The sequence below is a fragment of the Hemitrygon akajei genome, chromosome 4, assembly GCF_048418815.1.
Source record: "Hemitrygon akajei chromosome 4, sHemAka1.3, whole genome shotgun sequence".
Classification (NCBI taxonomy): Eukaryota; Metazoa; Chordata; class Chondrichthyes; order Myliobatiformes; family Dasyatidae; genus Hemitrygon; species Hemitrygon akajei.
Window position 1 is genome coordinate 75,065,912 of NC_133127.1, and position 17,938 is coordinate 75,083,849.

A 17,938-nucleotide genomic window follows, 5' to 3' on the forward strand; every position below is an offset into this window, starting at 1 on the left:
CCACCACCCCCTCAGACAGTGTGTCCCAGATTGTCACCACCCCCTCAGACAGTGTATCCCAGACTCCCACCACCCCCACAGTGTGTCCCAGACTCCCACCACCCCCTCAGACAGCGTGTCCCAGACGCCCACCACCTCCTCAGTCAGCGTGTCCCAGACTCTCACCATCCCCTCAGACAGAGTGTCCCAGAATCTCACCACACCCTCAGACAGCGTGTCCCAGACTCTCACCACCCCCTCAGACAGTGTGTCCCAGACTCTCATCACACCCTCAGACAGCGTGTCCCAGATGGTCACCACCCCCTCAGACAGTGTGTCCCAGACTTCCACCACCCCCTCAGATAGTGTGTCCCAGAATCTCTCCACCCCCTGAGACAGTGAGTCCCAGAGTCCAACCACACCCTCAGACAGCGTGTCCCAGATGGTCACCAACCCCTCAGACAGTGTGTCCCAGACTCTCACCACACCCTCAGACAGCGTGCCCCAGACTCTCACCACCCCCTCAGACAGTGTGTCCCAGAATCTCACCACACCCTCAGACAGCGTGTCCAGACTCCCACACCCCCTCAGACAGGGTGTCCTTGATTGGTCACCACCCCCTCAGACAGTGTGTCCCAGACTCTCACCACACCCTCAGACAGCGTGTCCCAGACTCCCACCACCCCCTCAGACAGGGTGTCCTTGATTGTCACCACCCCCTCAGACAGTGTGTCTCAGACTCCCACCACACCCTCAGACAGGGTGTCCTTGATTGTCACCACCCCCTCAGACAGTGTGTCCCAGATGGTCACCACCCCCTCAGGCAGTGTGTCCCAGACTCCCACCACCCCCTCAGACAGTGTGTCCCAGACTCTCACCACACCCTCAGACAGCATGTCCCAGACTCCCATCACCCCCTCAAACAGTGTGTCCCAGTTTGTCAGCACCCCCTCAGACAGTGTGTCCCAGACTCCCACCACCCCCACAGTGTGTCCCCAGACTCCCACCGCCCCCTCAGACAGTGTATCCCAGACTCCCACCTCCCCCACAGTGTGTCCCAGACTCCCCACCCCCCTCAGACAGCGTGTCCCAGACGCCCACCACCCCCTCAGACAGTGTGCCCCAGACTCCCACCACCCCCTCAGATAGTGTGTCCCAGAATCTCACCACCCCCTCAGACAGTGTGTCCCAGACTCCAACCACACCCTCAGACAGCGTGTCCCAGATGGTCACCAACCCCTCAGACAGTGTGTCCCAGACTCTCACCACACCCTCAGACAGCGTGTCCCAGACTCTGACCATCCCCTCAGACAGCGTGTCCCAGACTCTCACCACACCCTCAGACAGCGTGTCCCAGACTCTCACCATCCCCTCAGACAGCGTGTCCCAGATGGTCACCAACCCCTCAGACAGTGTGTCCCAGACTCTCACCACACCCTCAGACAGCGTGTCCCAGACTCTCACCATCCCCTCAGACAGCGTGTCCCAGAATCTCTCCACCCCCTCAGACAGTGTGTCCCAGACTCTCACCACACCCTCATACAGCATGTCGCAAATGGTCACCACCCCCTCAGACAGTGTGCCCCAGACTCTCACCACCCCCTCAGACAGTGTGTCCCAGACTCTCACCACACCCTCATACAGCGTGTCGCAGATGGTCACCACCCCCTCAGACAGTGTGCCCCAGACTCCCACCACCCCCTCAGATAGTGGTGTCCCAGAATCTCACCACCCCCTCAGACAGCGTGTCCCAGATGGTCACAAACCCCTCAGACAGTGTGTCCCAGACTCTCACCACACCCTCAGACAGCGTGTCCCAGAATCTCACCATCCCCTTCAGACAGTGTGTCCCAGACTCTCACCAAACCCTCAGACAGTGAGTCCCAGACTCTCACCACACCCTCAGACAGCGTGTCCCAGACACTCACCATCCCCTCAGACAGTGTGTCCCAGACTCTCACCACATCCTCAGACAGCGTGTCCCAGACTCTCACGATCCCCTCAGACAATGTGTCCCAGAATCTCACTCTCCTCAGACAGGGTGTCCTTGATTGTCACCACCCCCTCAGACAGTGTGTCTCAGACTCCCACCAGCCCCTCAGACAGGGTGTCCTTGATTGTCCCCACCCCCTCAGTCAGTGTCCCTGACTCTCACCACACCCCTCAGAGAGTGTGTCCTAGAATCTCACCACACCCTTAGACATTGGTCCCAGAATCTCACCACCCCCTCAGAGAGTGTGTCCCAGACTCCCACCACCCCCTCAGACAGTGTGTCCCAGACTCCCACCACCCCCACAGTGCGTCCCAGACTCCCACCACCCCCTCAGACAGTGTGTCCCAGATTGTCACCACCCCCTCAGACAGTGTATCCCAGACTCCCACCACCCCCCACAGTGTGTCCCAGACTCCCACCACCCCCCTCAGACAGCGTGTCCCAGACGCCACCACCTCCTCAGACAGCGTGTCCCAGACTCTCACCATCCCCTCAGACAGCGTGTCCCAGAATCTCACCACACCCTCAGACAGCGTGTCCCAGACTCTCACCACCCCCTCAGACAGTGTGTCCCAGACTCTCATCACACCCTCAGACAGTGTGTCCCAGATGGTCACCACCCCCCTCAGACAGTGTGTCCCAGACTTCCACCACCCCCTCAGATAGTGTGTCCCAGAATCTCTCCACCCCCTGAGACAGAGAGTCCCAGAGTCCAACCACACCCTCAGACAGTGTGTCCCAGACTCCCACCCCCCCTACAGTGTGTCCCAGACTCCCACCCACCCCCCTCAGACAGTGTGTCCCAGATTGTCACCACCCCCTCAGACAGTGTGTCCCAGACTCCCACCACCCCCTCAGACAGTGTGTCCCAGACTCCCACCACCTTCTGTGTGATCCGATTCAGATATAATCAGATTCAGAGTTATTCATCACATGGTCCTTGAAACATGAAGTGAAATGTCTTGATTGGATTAATAACTGCCGAACCTTAGAGTGGAAAGCATTTTCCCCAGATGTCTTTGAAACCTCATCTGAAACTGGTTCCACTCTGGAGGAAACAGATTTGACTTCCATATGCCGGTATGTCTTCAGGTCCTCTTTTTTATACCACTCAATCAAACCTCAATGTGATTAGAAATAGTCCTTTTTGTCATTTTAGACACAGCCAATATGAAAAATGAATACACAACAAGTCAGACTTTTTCGAGGATGTAACCAGGAAGTTAGACGGGGGAGATCCAGTGGATGTAGTGTACCTCGATTTTCAGAAGGCATTTGATAAGGTCCCACATGGAAGATTGGTGGGTAAAATCAAAGCTCAGGGCATCGGGGGGAAGGCATTGACATGGATAGAAAACTGGTTGGCAGATAGAAAGCAAAGGGTAGCGGTGAATGGGTGTTTCTCGGAATGGCAGGTGGTGACTAGTGGGGTGCCACAGGGCTCGGTATTGGGACCACAGCTGTTTACCATTTACGTTAATGATTTGGATTAAGGCATAGAAAATAAGATCAGCAAATTTGCTGATGATACTAAGCTGGGTGGCAGTGTGACATGTGATGAGGATGTTAGGAGAATTCATGGGTGACTTGGATAGGCTGGGTGAGTGGGCAGATACTTGGCAGATGACGTTTAATGTGAATAAGTGTGAGGTTATCCACTTTGGAGTAAGAACAAGAAGACAGATTATTATCTGAACGGTGTAGAGTTGGGTAAGGGAGAAATACAAAGAGATCTCGGAGTCCTTGTTCATCAGTCACTGAAGGTGAATGAGCAAGTGCAGCAGGCAGTGAAGAAGGCTAATGGAATGTTGACCATTATTACAAAGGGAATTGAGTACAAGAGCAAGGAAATCCTCTTGCATTTGTACAGGGCCCTGGTGAGACCACACCTGGAGTATTGTGTACAGTTTTGGTCTCCAGGGTTAAGGAAGGACATCCTGGCTGTAGAGGAAGTGCAGCGTAGATTCATGAGGTTAATTCCTGGGATGTCTGGATTGTCTTACGCAGAGAGGTTAGAGAGACTGGGCTTGTACACGCTAGAATTAAGGAGATTGAGAGGGGATCTGATTGCAACATGTAAGATTATTAAGGGATTGGACAAGATAGAGGCAGGAAATATGTTCCAGATGCTGGGAGAGTCCAGTACCAGAGGGCATGGTTTGAGAATAAGGGGTAGGTCATTTAGGACAGAGTTAAGGAAAAACTTCTTCTCCCAGAGAGTTGTGGGGGTGTGGAATGCACTGCCTCGGAAGGTAGTGGAGGCCAATTCTCTGGATGCTTTCAAGAAGGAGCTAGATAGGTATCTTATGGATAGGGGAATCAAGGGATATGGGGACAAGGCAGGAACTGGGTATTGATAGTAATTGATCAGCCATGATCTCAAAATGGTGGTGCAGGCTCGAAGGGCCGAATGGTCTACTTCTGCACCTATTGTCTATTGTCTAAGAGCCTGAATGGATGGGAATTAATTTGTTCAGCAGTTGTTCAACATGTTAGCGTAACTCTTCTGAACTCGAGACCACCCCTCGCTGATGCATCACAGCAAGTAGGCAAAGTTCTGACTGTTCACAATGCTGGTGCTGATCCGTGCTTCGGACAGCAAGGAAATATGCATCCTGTTCATCAGTCTGAGTCAGGACTATGTGATGGATAATTTGGTACTTGAATAAGTAAATTATCAATCAGGTTTATAAATCAACCTCACTAAGACCTGTAGAACCTTACGGCCAAGGAGAGTCACCACTGCAATGTGGGGCACATGCACAGCAAGCTCCCACAAGGATATCCCTACTCCCTAAATAGTACTGTGGACCTTTTCTAGACAGCAGTTCAATACCTCTTTCAGTTGGTGGTACATGTACCACTGTAGCACCACCTCCGTTACATTGGACTGTCTGTGCTCATATTACAGGAGTTTCACTCACAACCTTCTGACTCACAGACCAGTGGGAGTAATACTCAACAAGGATGGATGACATTAAATATGTTAGTTTGATATTGAAGGGTTTATGAGGTAATTATTGAGAAATGTTTCAGAAACAGAGAACAGAAAAGTTCCCTTTGATGGCAGCTTAACAACGAATGACAGAAACAGAAAAATTGGTTCTGCCCCATCCTAGCTTCCCATTCCAATCAGCTTTCCCCCCTCCCCATAGAACGCAAGTAGCAGACAGCATACCTCCCACCCTCATTCTTGCTAATAATGTTGGAGGTCTCTCTGTGTAAATGTTTGAGCACATTTCAGCTATTCCAAAATTCTCAGCGAGGGCAAACAGCTTTTTAAATATGTTTGTACATGGATGTAGAAAACACTGGCTTATATTGCCTATCCAGGCCATGTTCTTTTCTTGCTAATACCTTAGGAAAGGGGGTACAGGAGCCTTAGGCCCCACTTCACATAGTTGGGAACTGTTATTCTCCTTCACCCATCAGGCTGCTTAACCAGCATGGACAACCTCACTCATCACAACTCTGAATTGACTCACCTTTAAGGACTCTACAACTTGCATTCTCTGTATTATTTACTTATTTTTATTTGCACAATTTGGACATTTTTTTGGACATTCATTATTTGTCAGGTTTGTTTATGGATTGTTTTTCAGATATTCTATTGTCTCTCTTTATTTTCCTGTAAATGCCTGCAAGAAATTGAATCTCAAGGTAGAATATGGTAACATACACATACTTAGATTAAAAAAATACTTTGACGTTGACCCCTAATTATCCTTGAACTGAGAACGTGATACAGAACCAATTTGCTTCGGGTCTGGAGTCTCCTGTAGAACAAGACCGGTTAAGGACTGAAGATTTTCTTCATTGAAGAAGATGCTCAATATCCATTCTCTATGTGACTCCCTTCTCATCCAGCCCTCCTCATTCCCTGGCACTTTCCCCTACAACATTGGGAGATGGAACTCTTGTCCCTTCACCTCCTCCCTCGCCACCATCCAGGTGGAGCAGAGATTCACATTTAGCTCCCCCAACCGAGCGTAGACAAGGTAACCATTTCTGTAAAGCACCTGCTCTCCACAGCAGGAGCCACCTTGAGCTTCCAGTTGAATGTCCTTCCCATTCACCTCATGAGGAGGCTGTCCTTGTCTTCACCACAGGGAAATCAAGCCCAAGCAAAAAGGGCAGCACCTCATATTTAACGTGGTTAGCATACAGCCCAAAGCTATGAACACTGGATATTCCAATTTCAGACATCACAGTTCCCTGTGTTCCTTTCCCATGCACAACTGTCCATCCATTTCCCATCTCCCTTTCTTCAGTTTTTCCATCCCAACCCTATCATACCCAGCATTCTATACCTATACCTATCCATTAGGTTTCTTCTCTGTTGGTTTATCTTTCCTATCCCCTCCCCACCTGCCCTTCGTGCCTCCTCCCCAGCCCTATCTGGTTCCACCTATCACCTACCAGCCTTTGTCACACCACTTACTGGCATTCATCCTTCCCCACACTGTCTTGTTGCATGGTCTCCAGTTGAAATGTCAGCCATTTCTCTCTCTCTCTGCTGAGTTTTAAAAATTAAAGAATATTAAGCCTTACAAATTTATTTTAAAATGTATTCAACCACTAATGCATACTGAGATGTTGCTGAAAATTGTGTACTAATTCATTTTGCTATTTTTAACAGATGTATGACCAAATGTTATCAAGCTCTATTGGGCAATAACAGATTAAATTATAAACGTATTCACAATTGCCAAGTGATGCATAGTGTCAAGCTGCTAATGCCTCTTAATTACTAGTCTGTAAACAAGATGTGCTTCCAAATAATAACCAGTGATTGCTGATTTACACCAATATTGGGGCAAATTTGATGTCTAACCACAACAGTCAAAAAGACTTGAGAACCCCAATTTTCTGATGAACCTTGACTTGTTTCCAATATTTATGAGGCCCAACATGACTGTACTTGAGTTATTGATAAACAGCCACTAGCCAGTGCTGGCATTAGACTTGCTTGGATCAAGGTATTTAATGAATCACCCGAGGATTTTATTGCTTGTGGTTAAGATGATATGAGAATCATGCAAGAAATTCAAGTAGAGAAATAGGGCAGACATATGTGCCAATATTATGGTTTCATTAAAATTTGTACAGATTTTGACGAAGAAAATCCAGACAATATATACGAGAGCATGCTGGAGAAACATCCAACCATTGGGGGGCCGCTTCGTCGAGCACCTCCGACACCTCTGCCACAACAGACAGGATCTCTCAGTTGCCACCCACTTCAACTCTGCTTAACATTCCCATTCGGATATGTCCATACATTGCCTCCTCTACTGCCATGATGAGGCCAAACTCAGGTTGGAGGAGCAACACCTCATATACCATCTGGGTAGTCTCCAGCCCCTTGGTATGAACATCAAATTCTCCAACTTCCGGTAATTCCCTCCCTCTCCCTTCTACCATCCCACTTTCACTCTGCCTTGTCTTCCAGCTGCCTATCACCTCTCTCACGACTCTGCCTTCTTCTACTACCCATAGTGCTTTCCCCTTACATTCCTTCTTCACATCTCCTACCTATCCCCTCCCTGCTTCCCCTCCCCTACCCCTTGACCTTTCCTCTGATTGGTTTTTCACCTAGCACCTTCCCACCCTCCCCCCACCTTCGTTATAGGGCCCCCTGCCCCCTCCTTCTTCAGTCCTGACGAAGGGTCTCAGCCCAAAACGTTGACTGCTCATTTCCATGGATGCTGCCCGACCTGCTGAGTTCCTCCAGCTTGTTTGTACATGTTTATCAGAGCTTAGAGTTGCATGTCAACCTGTCTGTCCAAACACTCGGCTGCAGATGAAATTTTGTTTCATCTTGAAAATATTTCCAACTGTTAATCAAGTTTTAAATTTTAAAAAGAAAATCGTATTTTAATTTATAGACTAATATATCAGGGGAAATTCTTATTCTGTTTAAAAATTACAACTACAAATATTGCATTAACAATTTGAAAATAGTTTCCATTATTTTGCCATTTTCCATAAAGCGGGGCCCAAAAAGGTTTTTGAACCTATCAACTTTTGATCTGTTACTGCTGTTATTTCCTAATCAATACTGCTGATGTTGATATAGACAGAACTAAAGGCTCTGTGTAATTGGCATTGGGGAATAATGCTTTATTTCCATTAAATATCAAGTGTTGTACTCCAATTCTGAACCTTATTTCCAATAAATTGCAATTTTTTTTCTATATGTGGCTTGATCATTAGGTTTCAGATGGAACCCTGTCCAGCTGGTATTCCTGCCATAGATTGTGTGCTAGTTCATGTACAGTTTCTGAGATCCCACTAACTTGAATATCAAATTCCAGGTCTATGGAATACGAACAAAATTGGGAGGTTTGTTCCTTCTGCTATTTTACTTATAACGTTTTTAATTGTTGCGCTGTTGGCAGTTTCTTCATTTAAATTAAATTTAAAATTTAATGTTGTGGTTGTAGAGCACTGAAATAGCCCATTGTCCACCATGTCCATGCCAGTGTTTTTGCCCATCTTAGATTAATCGCATTTGCCCACATTGGGGTAATGTCTCTGATATTTTCAATGTTAAAATTTGACAGCAGCAAAGCCTGTCAGAAGAGTTGGGGTATTTAAAATAAATAAATAAACTACTGGAAGAACTTGACAGGACAGGTTGCATCTCTGGAAGGGGGGGGGGGGGGGTTAGTCGATATTTTCAATCAAGTCTAACACCACGGTAGCTTATTCCGAAAGTCAGAAGGCATGGGATCCAGGGAAGTTTGGCCTGGTGGATTCAGAATTGGCTTGCCTGCAGAAAGCAGAGGGTTATGGTGGAGGGAGTACATTTGGATTAGAGGGTTGTGACTAGTGATGTCCCACAAGGGTCGGTTCAGGGATCTCTACTTTTTGTGATTTTTATTGATGTGGGGGTAGAAGGGTGGGTTGGGGAAGTTTGCAGGTGACACAAAGGTTGGTGGTGTTGTGGATAGTGTAGAGGATTGTCGAATATTGCAGAGACACATCGATAGGATGCAGAAGTGGGCTGAGAAGTGGCAGATGGAGTTCAACCCAGAGAAGTGTAAGGTGGTACACTTTGGAAGGACAAACTCCAAGGCCGAGTACAAAGTAAATGGCAGGATACTTGGTAGTGTGGAGGAGCAGAGGGATCTGGGGATACATGTCCACAGATCCCTGAAAGTTGCCTCACAGATAGATAGGGTAGTTAAGAAAGCTTATGGGGTGTTAGCTTTCATAAGTTGAGGGATAGAGTTTAAGAGTTGCAAGGTAATGATGCAGCTCTATAAAACTCTGGTTAGGCCACACTTGGAGTACAGTGTCCAGTTCTGGTCGCCTTACTAGAGGAAGGATGTGGAAGCATTGGAAAGGGTACAGAGGAGATTTACAAGGATGGCTTAGAGAGTATGGATTATGATCAGAGATTAAGGGAGCTAGGGCTTTACTCTTTGGAGAGAAGGACGATGAGAGGAGACATAATAAAGGTATACAAGATAGAGTTGATAGCCAGCACTTCTTCCCCAGGGCACCACTGCTCAATACAAGAGGACATGGCTTTAAGGTAAGGGGTGGGAAGTTCAAGGGGGATATTAGAGGAAGGTTTTTTACTCAGAGAGTGGTTGGTGCATGGAATGCACTGCCTGAGTTAGTGGTGGAGGCAGATACACTAGTGAAATTTAAGAGACTACTAGACAGGTATATGGAGGAATTTAAGGTGGAGGATTATATGGGAGGCAGGGTTTAAGGGTCGGCACAACATTGTGGGCCGAAGGGCCTGTACTGTACTATTCTATGTTCTATGCAAGGCAACTTCTGTCAAGAGCAAGTTCATTCTGGCACTGGTAAAAATGATGGAACTGGAATTTCTACTGCACATTCCAGCCATTTCGGTTTTCCATGTAGACCGAGACAGTGTGGGGTCTTCTCTAGTTTCCCTTTGGATTGTCTCTGGTGTAACAGGGAGACTTTCCATTTGCATTTGGGAGAATACATCCTCCTTTGTCACTTTTCAGGTGTTTCCTTTCCAAGGGTAAACTGGACAATCCATCAGCATTTCCATGGTTAGTTGCTGCCTTGACTTTAATCTTGTAATTGTGTCCTCCAGGAAACAGAGCCCATCCTTGTACTCATGCTGCCGCTGTTAGTGGAACGCCTTCTGTGGATTGAAAATGGACACTCATGGTTGATGATCAGTAACGAGGGTAAACGCTCTCCCATACAACTGGTTAAAATGTTTTACACCCCAGACCAGACTCAAGGCCTCTCTGTCAATCTGAGCATAATTTTTCCCTGTAGTAGTAAGGAAATGTGATGCAAAGGCTGTGGAGCATTCACCCACATCACTCATAACATATGACATGACTGCCCTATACCATAAAGTGAAAATTACAGGCAAGCTTCACTGGACGATGTGGATCATAATGTGCGAGTACAGTATCTGATGTCACTTCACCTTTTGGAAAGCCACCTCACACTGCGTTGTCCATTGACATTTCTTCCCAATCTGTAATAATGTGTTCATGAGTGCAGCACATTAAGCAAGTTTGGCACATTTATACCTGCATTGGTCCGGTGTACGTGAGCCCTTGCTACAACTTGTTTGGCCAAGCAGGTTTCTGTTCAAATGTTGCAATTTTGTTCATGGTCACTTTCATTCCTGACTGCAACACAATTGTGTCTCTGGCTGTAGTTTCCATTGATACAATAATTTCAACTGCACTTTTAAATGTGAGCTGTGCTTCAGTTTGGAGCCATTTTTGTATGCTTTTTTTTGTCAGAGTTAATAAACTAAATGATCTGTCAGCATATTGTTGAGTCCATCACTGAACAGGCAACGCTCAGACAATCTCTTCAATTCAGTCATATAAGCTGAAATGGACTCCCTTTTGAATCCACTTATGAAGCATAAAGCGATTTTGGTTCTAAATGTTCCTGCATCACTTTCACAATATTAGTGAAGTTCTTTTCTGCTGGTTTGGCTGAAACAGTCAAACTTCTAAGCAAACTGTATGCCTTTCTACCAATTGCAATCAGCAAAATTGGCACTTGGTTTTCATTGGCTGGTTCATTTGCTTTAAAATACTGCCCAGTTCACTCAGTATACATTAGCCAGTTATCTGTTCTGCAATCAAATGCATCTTTCTTTCTGATATGGTCAACCATTTCTGTTTTTAGTTATTTATTTATTATTATTATTATTATTATTATTATTATTATTATTATTATTATTATTATTATTATTATTATTATTATTATTATTATTATCATCACCTGGTACTCACTGTTTATGAACCCATGAACTTTGTCCATTTTCTGCCTTGTTTTAACTCAATTGTCTTCTCTAGAGAAGAAAGCACACTGCACTTTTAAATTTTAAAACTTACTCATTGCCACTGTTACATTTTGTAGCTCCAAAACAATAAATTAATTGAAATAAAATTGTGGAGCTGTGAAATGTGGTTCTATTTCATTCTTTATTTTACTGAGGCACTCAGATAATGCATGGTGGCATGATGATGTATGGATGGATGCACATGCAGTGCTTTTATGAATAACCCGTAGTGAGTAATGTAAACAACAAAGAATGCTTAATCTAACAATATATTGACAATACATCTCAAATACTACTGAAATATTAAAAACACAACAACTGTTCCTAAACCTGGTGCTGTGGGTCCTGAGGCTCCTGTACCCTCTTTCTGATGGCAGCAACGAGAAGAGAGCATAGCCTGGATTGTGGGGTTCCTTGATGACAGATGCTGTTTTCCTGCTACAGCACTCCGTTTAAATGTGTACAGTCATGGGGAGGGTTTTATCTGTGTTGGACTGGGCTGTATCCCTCACTTTTTTGTAGGCTTTTCCCTTCAGGAACATTGTTGTTTCCATACCAGACCAAGGTTCAACCAGTCAATATACTCCCAACCATACATCTCTGGAAGTTTTTCAAAGCTTTAGATGACATGCAAATCTTTGCAAACTTCTAAGAAAGTAGAGGCACTGCTGTACTTACTTCATAATGGCACTTACGTGCTGGGCCCAGGACTGATCTTCTGAAAGGAAAACACTGAAGAATTTAATGTCACTGACCTTTTGCGCCTCTGATTCCCCGAGGAGGACTGTCTCAGGGATCTTTGGCTTCTTCCGCTTGAAGTCAATAATCATCTCCTTGGTCTTGCTGGCATTGAATTGTTGCGACACCACTCAGCCAGATTTTCAGTCTCTCACCTGTGTGCTGATTTGTCAGCACCACTGACTCTGCAATTGACAGCGGTGTCATCAGAAGACTTAAATATGACATTGGAGCTGTGCTTAGCCTCACAGTCATCAGTATAAAGTGAGCAGAGCAGGGGAGTAAGCATACATCCCTGTGGTGCACCTGTGTTGATGGAGATTGTGGAGGAGATAGCATTGCCAATTTGAATTGACGGGGGTTTGCCAGTAAGGGAATCGAGGCAGCATTGAAGACAAGGTCTTAAAGCTTATTGATTACAAGTACCCAGTTGGAAGCCCAAAAAGAATTTATTCATTATATATGCTGGGAAAGCACTAGATCCTTTCTCTTATTGAGTGGTTTTGAGGGAATGATGGCATTGAATGCTGAGTAGTTGTCAATGTAGTACATCCTGACGCATCCATCTTTGATGTCTATATTTTCCAGGATTGAGTGAAGGTCCATTGAAATGGTATCTGCTGTGGACCTGTTTGCCAGTAGGCAAAATGGAGTGGATCCAAGTCACTTCTGAGGCAGGAGTTGATATGTTTCATCATCAGCCTCTCAAAGCATTTCATCACAGTGGATGTAAATGCTACTGGTTCATAGCTATTTATTACAACTAACGTCAGTCAGTTAAAGAGCCGTAGAATTGTCGGGCATGGAAACAGGCTATTTGGCCCATTATAACCTCACATGTAACCTCATTATAACCTCATTTGATACTCAGCTGTTTTAACCCCATCTTCCAGAATTTAGGATAAATTTGCCTATGTTTAGGAATTCAAGTGCTCATTTAGCACCTTCTCAAAATGCTATCAGTGACCCTGCTTCCACCATTCCTCCGGGCAGTATACACAAAGTATCTCCACAATCTGGGTTTAAATAGTCCTGTTCAGATCCCATAGCCCCTTACCTTAAATCTATGTCCTCTAGTTTAATCTCCTCTGATCACCGGCACACTCTAGGTCAGCACGACATTTTGGCAGCTATCATAAAGCGTTACAACACTAGGGACCTGGGTTTAGTTCTGCTGCTGTCTGTCAGGAGTTTATAATGTTCTCCCCATGGGTTTCATAAAAACATATGTACCTTACCTGACTACTTTTTTGATATTTTTTATTGCCTTGTTGCAATATTTTTTTATAATAGCTTTAAGCATTTTACAAGCACAAGAGAGCTGGCTGATGCCAGAAATCCTGAGCAACACACACAAAATGCTGGAGGAACTCCAATAGGTCAGAGAGCATCTAGGGGGAGGAATAAACAGTTGAAATTTCGAGCCCTAATGAAGGGTCTCAGCCTGAAACATCAGCTGTTTTTTCCTCTTCATAGATGCAGCCAGACATGCTGAGTTCCTCCAGCATTTTGTGTGTGTTGTGCTGGCATTTTACCTTAATTTCTTGTCCCTTCCTTTGCCTCATTTCAATGTTGGACTGAAATCTACCAGCACCAGAATCTCTTGTAAAAGCCAAGAGCATTAAAACTTATATACTGTATATATTAAGACTGAATCATGCTTGATTGTTCAAGCCAAGGTTCACACTGCTGAACCTATCATTTTTCTGGTGAAGTGGATTTTAATGAGGTTTGAGCTAGCAGAGATTCAGGAGCCGATGACAAGAAATTTGGAGAACTAGGGTGGTGTTCTGGGAAGACAAGGAAGGTTCAGGCAGCACAAAGTACATGTGCTTTGTGAACCATCAACTTCACTTCCCAAGCTTCTGTCACTTTGTTCTTGGCAGAAGACGAGATGCTAATTACTTATAGGAGACTCCAGCACAATGTTGTCCCTCATTCTAGTGAGTTTTATAGCAGACAATATTTACACGGAACTCTTAAGTACTGTCACCATAAATCCATCCCTCCATGATATTTACAATGATTATATTCTTTTTGTGATTCATTGTAGTTCAAGCTTGTGGCATATATCACACAATAAATTCATACTCTGATTATTCAGGTATCTCCAGATATTTTAATAATAATAATTTTAGGCTTATTTGAAACTAAAAGAGCAAATTTAATGCCATACAATCAAAATACAAAGTAATTTATCTCTGAGTAACTACATATAAAAATCTAGTTGATGAAATGCATTGAAAATCTCACATTATATTATCAAAAGATGTATTTCTGTAGCATTATTTTCCTGTTGTCAAGATGACATTATTATAATGGAGCCAAATGTAATCCTTGGATGAAATCATTGGACATACATAAATACTTAGTTGTATTTTACAATAAATAGTTGGTAGACTTTACCTTACAATGTTGATTAAATATAACCTGAAGCGTTTACAATGAACAATTGTGAAGGAATCAGCAGATCAAACAGCACCCGTGGGAGGAAAGGAGTTGTCCGTGTTTCGGGTCAAAACCCTGGAACAGGTCAAATGCAGTTTAACCCACTGAGTTCTTCTAGCAGATTGTCTGTTGCTCCAGACTGCAGAACATGCAGTCTCGTGCTTCTCCATTGAAAGGATATGGAACTGGCAGCCTTGCGTTACCTGGTCCCTGGTCATGCAAATATGGCTCAGACCACTTGTGTTTGCATTGTTGGCTCCACTGAAGACCATTTTGGAATTTGCTTTCTACTCATTTGTGATGGTGATCTCTGACGTATTCACAGCTTGTTAAAATAATGCATGATATGACTCAGTAGCAAAAGAAATGCATTTCATTCTTCAAGCATTGTCTTTACTATATAAATACACTTATAAATAATCTTCCCTCAAGCATTATCATCACCACATAAATAAATATAAGTAAAATAAATATAAGTAAATATAAATATACTGTTTAAACTTTAACAGTTTAAAGCCTGTTACAGATTCACAGGTTGTTAAGCTCCCAGCATAGATCTGAACAGGATGCAAGATTCTGCGTCTCTGGTATGAATAATATTTCAGCCGCCTCGCTCTCAGACACTGAGCTTCTCCTTATTGAACTGGATCAGTCTGGGAACTGTAAACAACAAAAACATGAATAAAGTTTGTGAATTTTTAGTTGTATAAGGGGCCAACAATGAAGACCTGGTAGATTATTTTTTTCTGAGTAGTGGGATCAGTGACTTTCCCTTAAGATTCTTATCTCATGTGTAGTCTGGGATCAAACATCAAAGTATACTAATTAAACATTAGCCTCTTCCTTCAAGTATGTAAAAGGTCATGTGACTTAGGCATGCACCTGCCTAATGAGTATTTTGAAGGGTAAAACTTTTAAAGGCTTCCCTTGCACAATTCATTATTCTGCTCAGAAATGGAAACTTACCGGCTGATTATCTTGTTTATAATTTTTTTCACCCAAGGGGATTCAGGATCCAGGCAGACTTGCTTAGCATCCTGAAGAGTGGCACTAAAAGAAATGAGGAAATGTCCAGATTTTATATCAATTGTCTGAATATATTAAAATACTATAGACAATAAAATACCAACAATATTTCTAACAATTCTGTCATCCTTTCTATTTTTGTGATCTTGACCAGTGTTAGGAAAGATTCCTTTTTCTTATGGATAGCATATATTTCACATCTATGTGAGCTAGTGGCAAAATTAAAGGACCTATTGAAAGAATAGAAGGGTTCCACCAACGTAGTAGTCAGTGTCCTGGAGAGTATTGGACCCTCACAGACCATGCTTCTTTGATGTATTTGATAACATAAACTTGTGCACTGTAAATCACAGAAAGGATAGTTGTAGTTAAGCTGTAGCAGGCTTCAGCCTGGTGCCCTGTTACTCCCTGCAAGATGCCAAACGTACTTGAAAAATTCCTCCCTCCTGCTGCTCTTGCAGTTCAAAGTGCAGTGCAGTGGGATGTGTCTGAATGTAGTGATAACTATTTTGCTTAACTGAAAACCATGAGTGCAAGCTTTCTCATGTTAGATTCTGAAACAATTAAACAATAACACAGCTGTTATCTGCCTGCAGAATGCCTATCGTACGTAAAAATGTATTCAGTGAAGCAGCTCTGGCCCAATGATATGAAATTGGTTTTGGTCAAATGGAAATTTAATAACAGATAATGTTTCTCAAGTTTGGCTCTGAAGTTATTGAACAAAGTAGAGATTTTGGATAAATGTAAAATATCTAGCCAAGTAAAATATAGTTTATATTGTTTTAATAATTTCTATCTGTTATCATTTTATGAATCACCTTCTAAAAACAATATCCAATCCAGGGAAAACATGGCTTACAAATATTCTATCAAAAACACTTACATGATTTCTACATTCTCACAGTGAGGACCACTGGGAATAATTTCAATATTCTTCATGAACTTCGGATGGATGAAATTTGAGGATGGTTTGATGCACTGACAGCGCAGGTCCATTCCTGATTTCAAAACTGATGCAGCTGCAAAATAGTGATTAGAAGTTAGTTTGGGAAGCAGAATTTAAGTGTGCTTCTTAAATCCAACTATTATGTGTTACCAGTGCTATATTATTTATTCAAACATACAGATTACGGTTAATCTTGTTATGCATTCATTTAAACAGATAATTCAGAGCTAATATAATTTCATCAGAAAGATTAGATTTACGATAACAGTAGCTGAAGAAAATACTGAGTTTATTCTTTTCTTACCTTTTATGGAAGGCACACACAATAAGACAAGAGTGAGGACAATGAAGTTAACTTTGCTGTTCATGGTGATGAACTTTTTCAAATGATCTTCTTCTGACTGTTGCTGTACTGCTTGCAGTCTGTATCTGATCAATAGTACATGCCATCTGTATTTATTGCTGTGTGGTTATGTCATGTATAGAAGCTGGTGCAAGTTTGGGTTTTCCCTTTACAGAGGTTGTGGTCAAATATGAATAACTTGTTAACAGCAAAACAAGCAAAGGTTACTCAGTTATTACATCAATCATTTATTAAAGGAATAAAATTATATTAATCCTATTAGCCATTTCTAATCTGCAGTGACTAAAATTCTCTAAGGTATTTACTGAAAGTTTCAGCAAGTGTTCAAAGCCAGAAATAGAATCCTTCTAAAGTGTTTGAAGAAATTACATTTTATTAAATGTTCACAATTCATTTATTTGTTGCTGTATCTTTTCCCCAGGGCTGAAGTGTCAAATTTTAGAAGGTATGGCTTTTGTCTGAGATGAGGAAAGTTTAAAGGAGATTTAAGGGTCAAGTGATTTTTTACAGCTTTAAAATATGTGATTGGAAGTTAGTTTGGAAAGCAGAATTAAAGTGCGCTTCTTAAATCCAACTATTATGTGCCTGGTGTTATCAGTGCTATGTTATTTATTCAAATATATAGATTACAGTTAATCTGTTATGTATTCATTTAAACAAATAACTCAGAGCTAATTGAATTGCAGTTGTAATTGAATTGCAAGTGGAGTGGTAGATGCCTGGAATGTGCTGATAGAGCAGGTAGTGGAAGCAGATGTGATATTAATGTTTAAGAGACACTTGGACAGAGATATGTTTAGGCAGGGGATGGAGGGATATGGATTGTGTGCACAGACATTGAGGGTCAAAGGACCTTCTCCCCTCACGCACTGTCCTATGTTCTGTGGTCAGTGACAGGGGATCAGTTCATTCAAAATAAATAATGACATACGGTGAAGGAAATACATAACTAGCGAGTGAGTTCAGCCTGCACACTGATCCTGGTCTCCGTGTAAGGTACTTCTCTGCTTCAAGTGCTGATTGATGAGATGAATGGCAAGCTTCAATAATCCCCAACTACTGTTTAATATAATATCAATCACATTTTATACCCAGAATGTTATAAAATGGAAGGTGTCTCCTCAAATC

At 43.3% G+C, this 17,938-nt stretch overlaps 1 protein-coding gene across 1 annotated transcript; it reads right to left on the reverse strand.

Moving 5' to 3' along the window:
* Positions 1-14,132: 14,132 nt before the first annotated feature.
* Positions 14,133-16,909, reverse strand: LOC140725928 (interleukin-8-like). The gene is made up of 4 exons (XM_073041855.1): positions 16,751-16,909; positions 16,384-16,519; positions 15,438-15,521; positions 14,133-15,131 (listed from the first exon to the last, which is right to left on the reverse strand). Exons 1-4 carry the CDS (start codon positions 16,812-16,814, stop codon positions 15,107-15,109), a joined length of 309 nt encoding a protein of 102 aa, XP_072897956.1. The 5' UTR covers positions 16,815-16,909; the 3' UTR covers positions 14,133-15,106.
* Between the last annotated feature and the right edge of the window lie 1,029 nt (positions 16,910-17,938).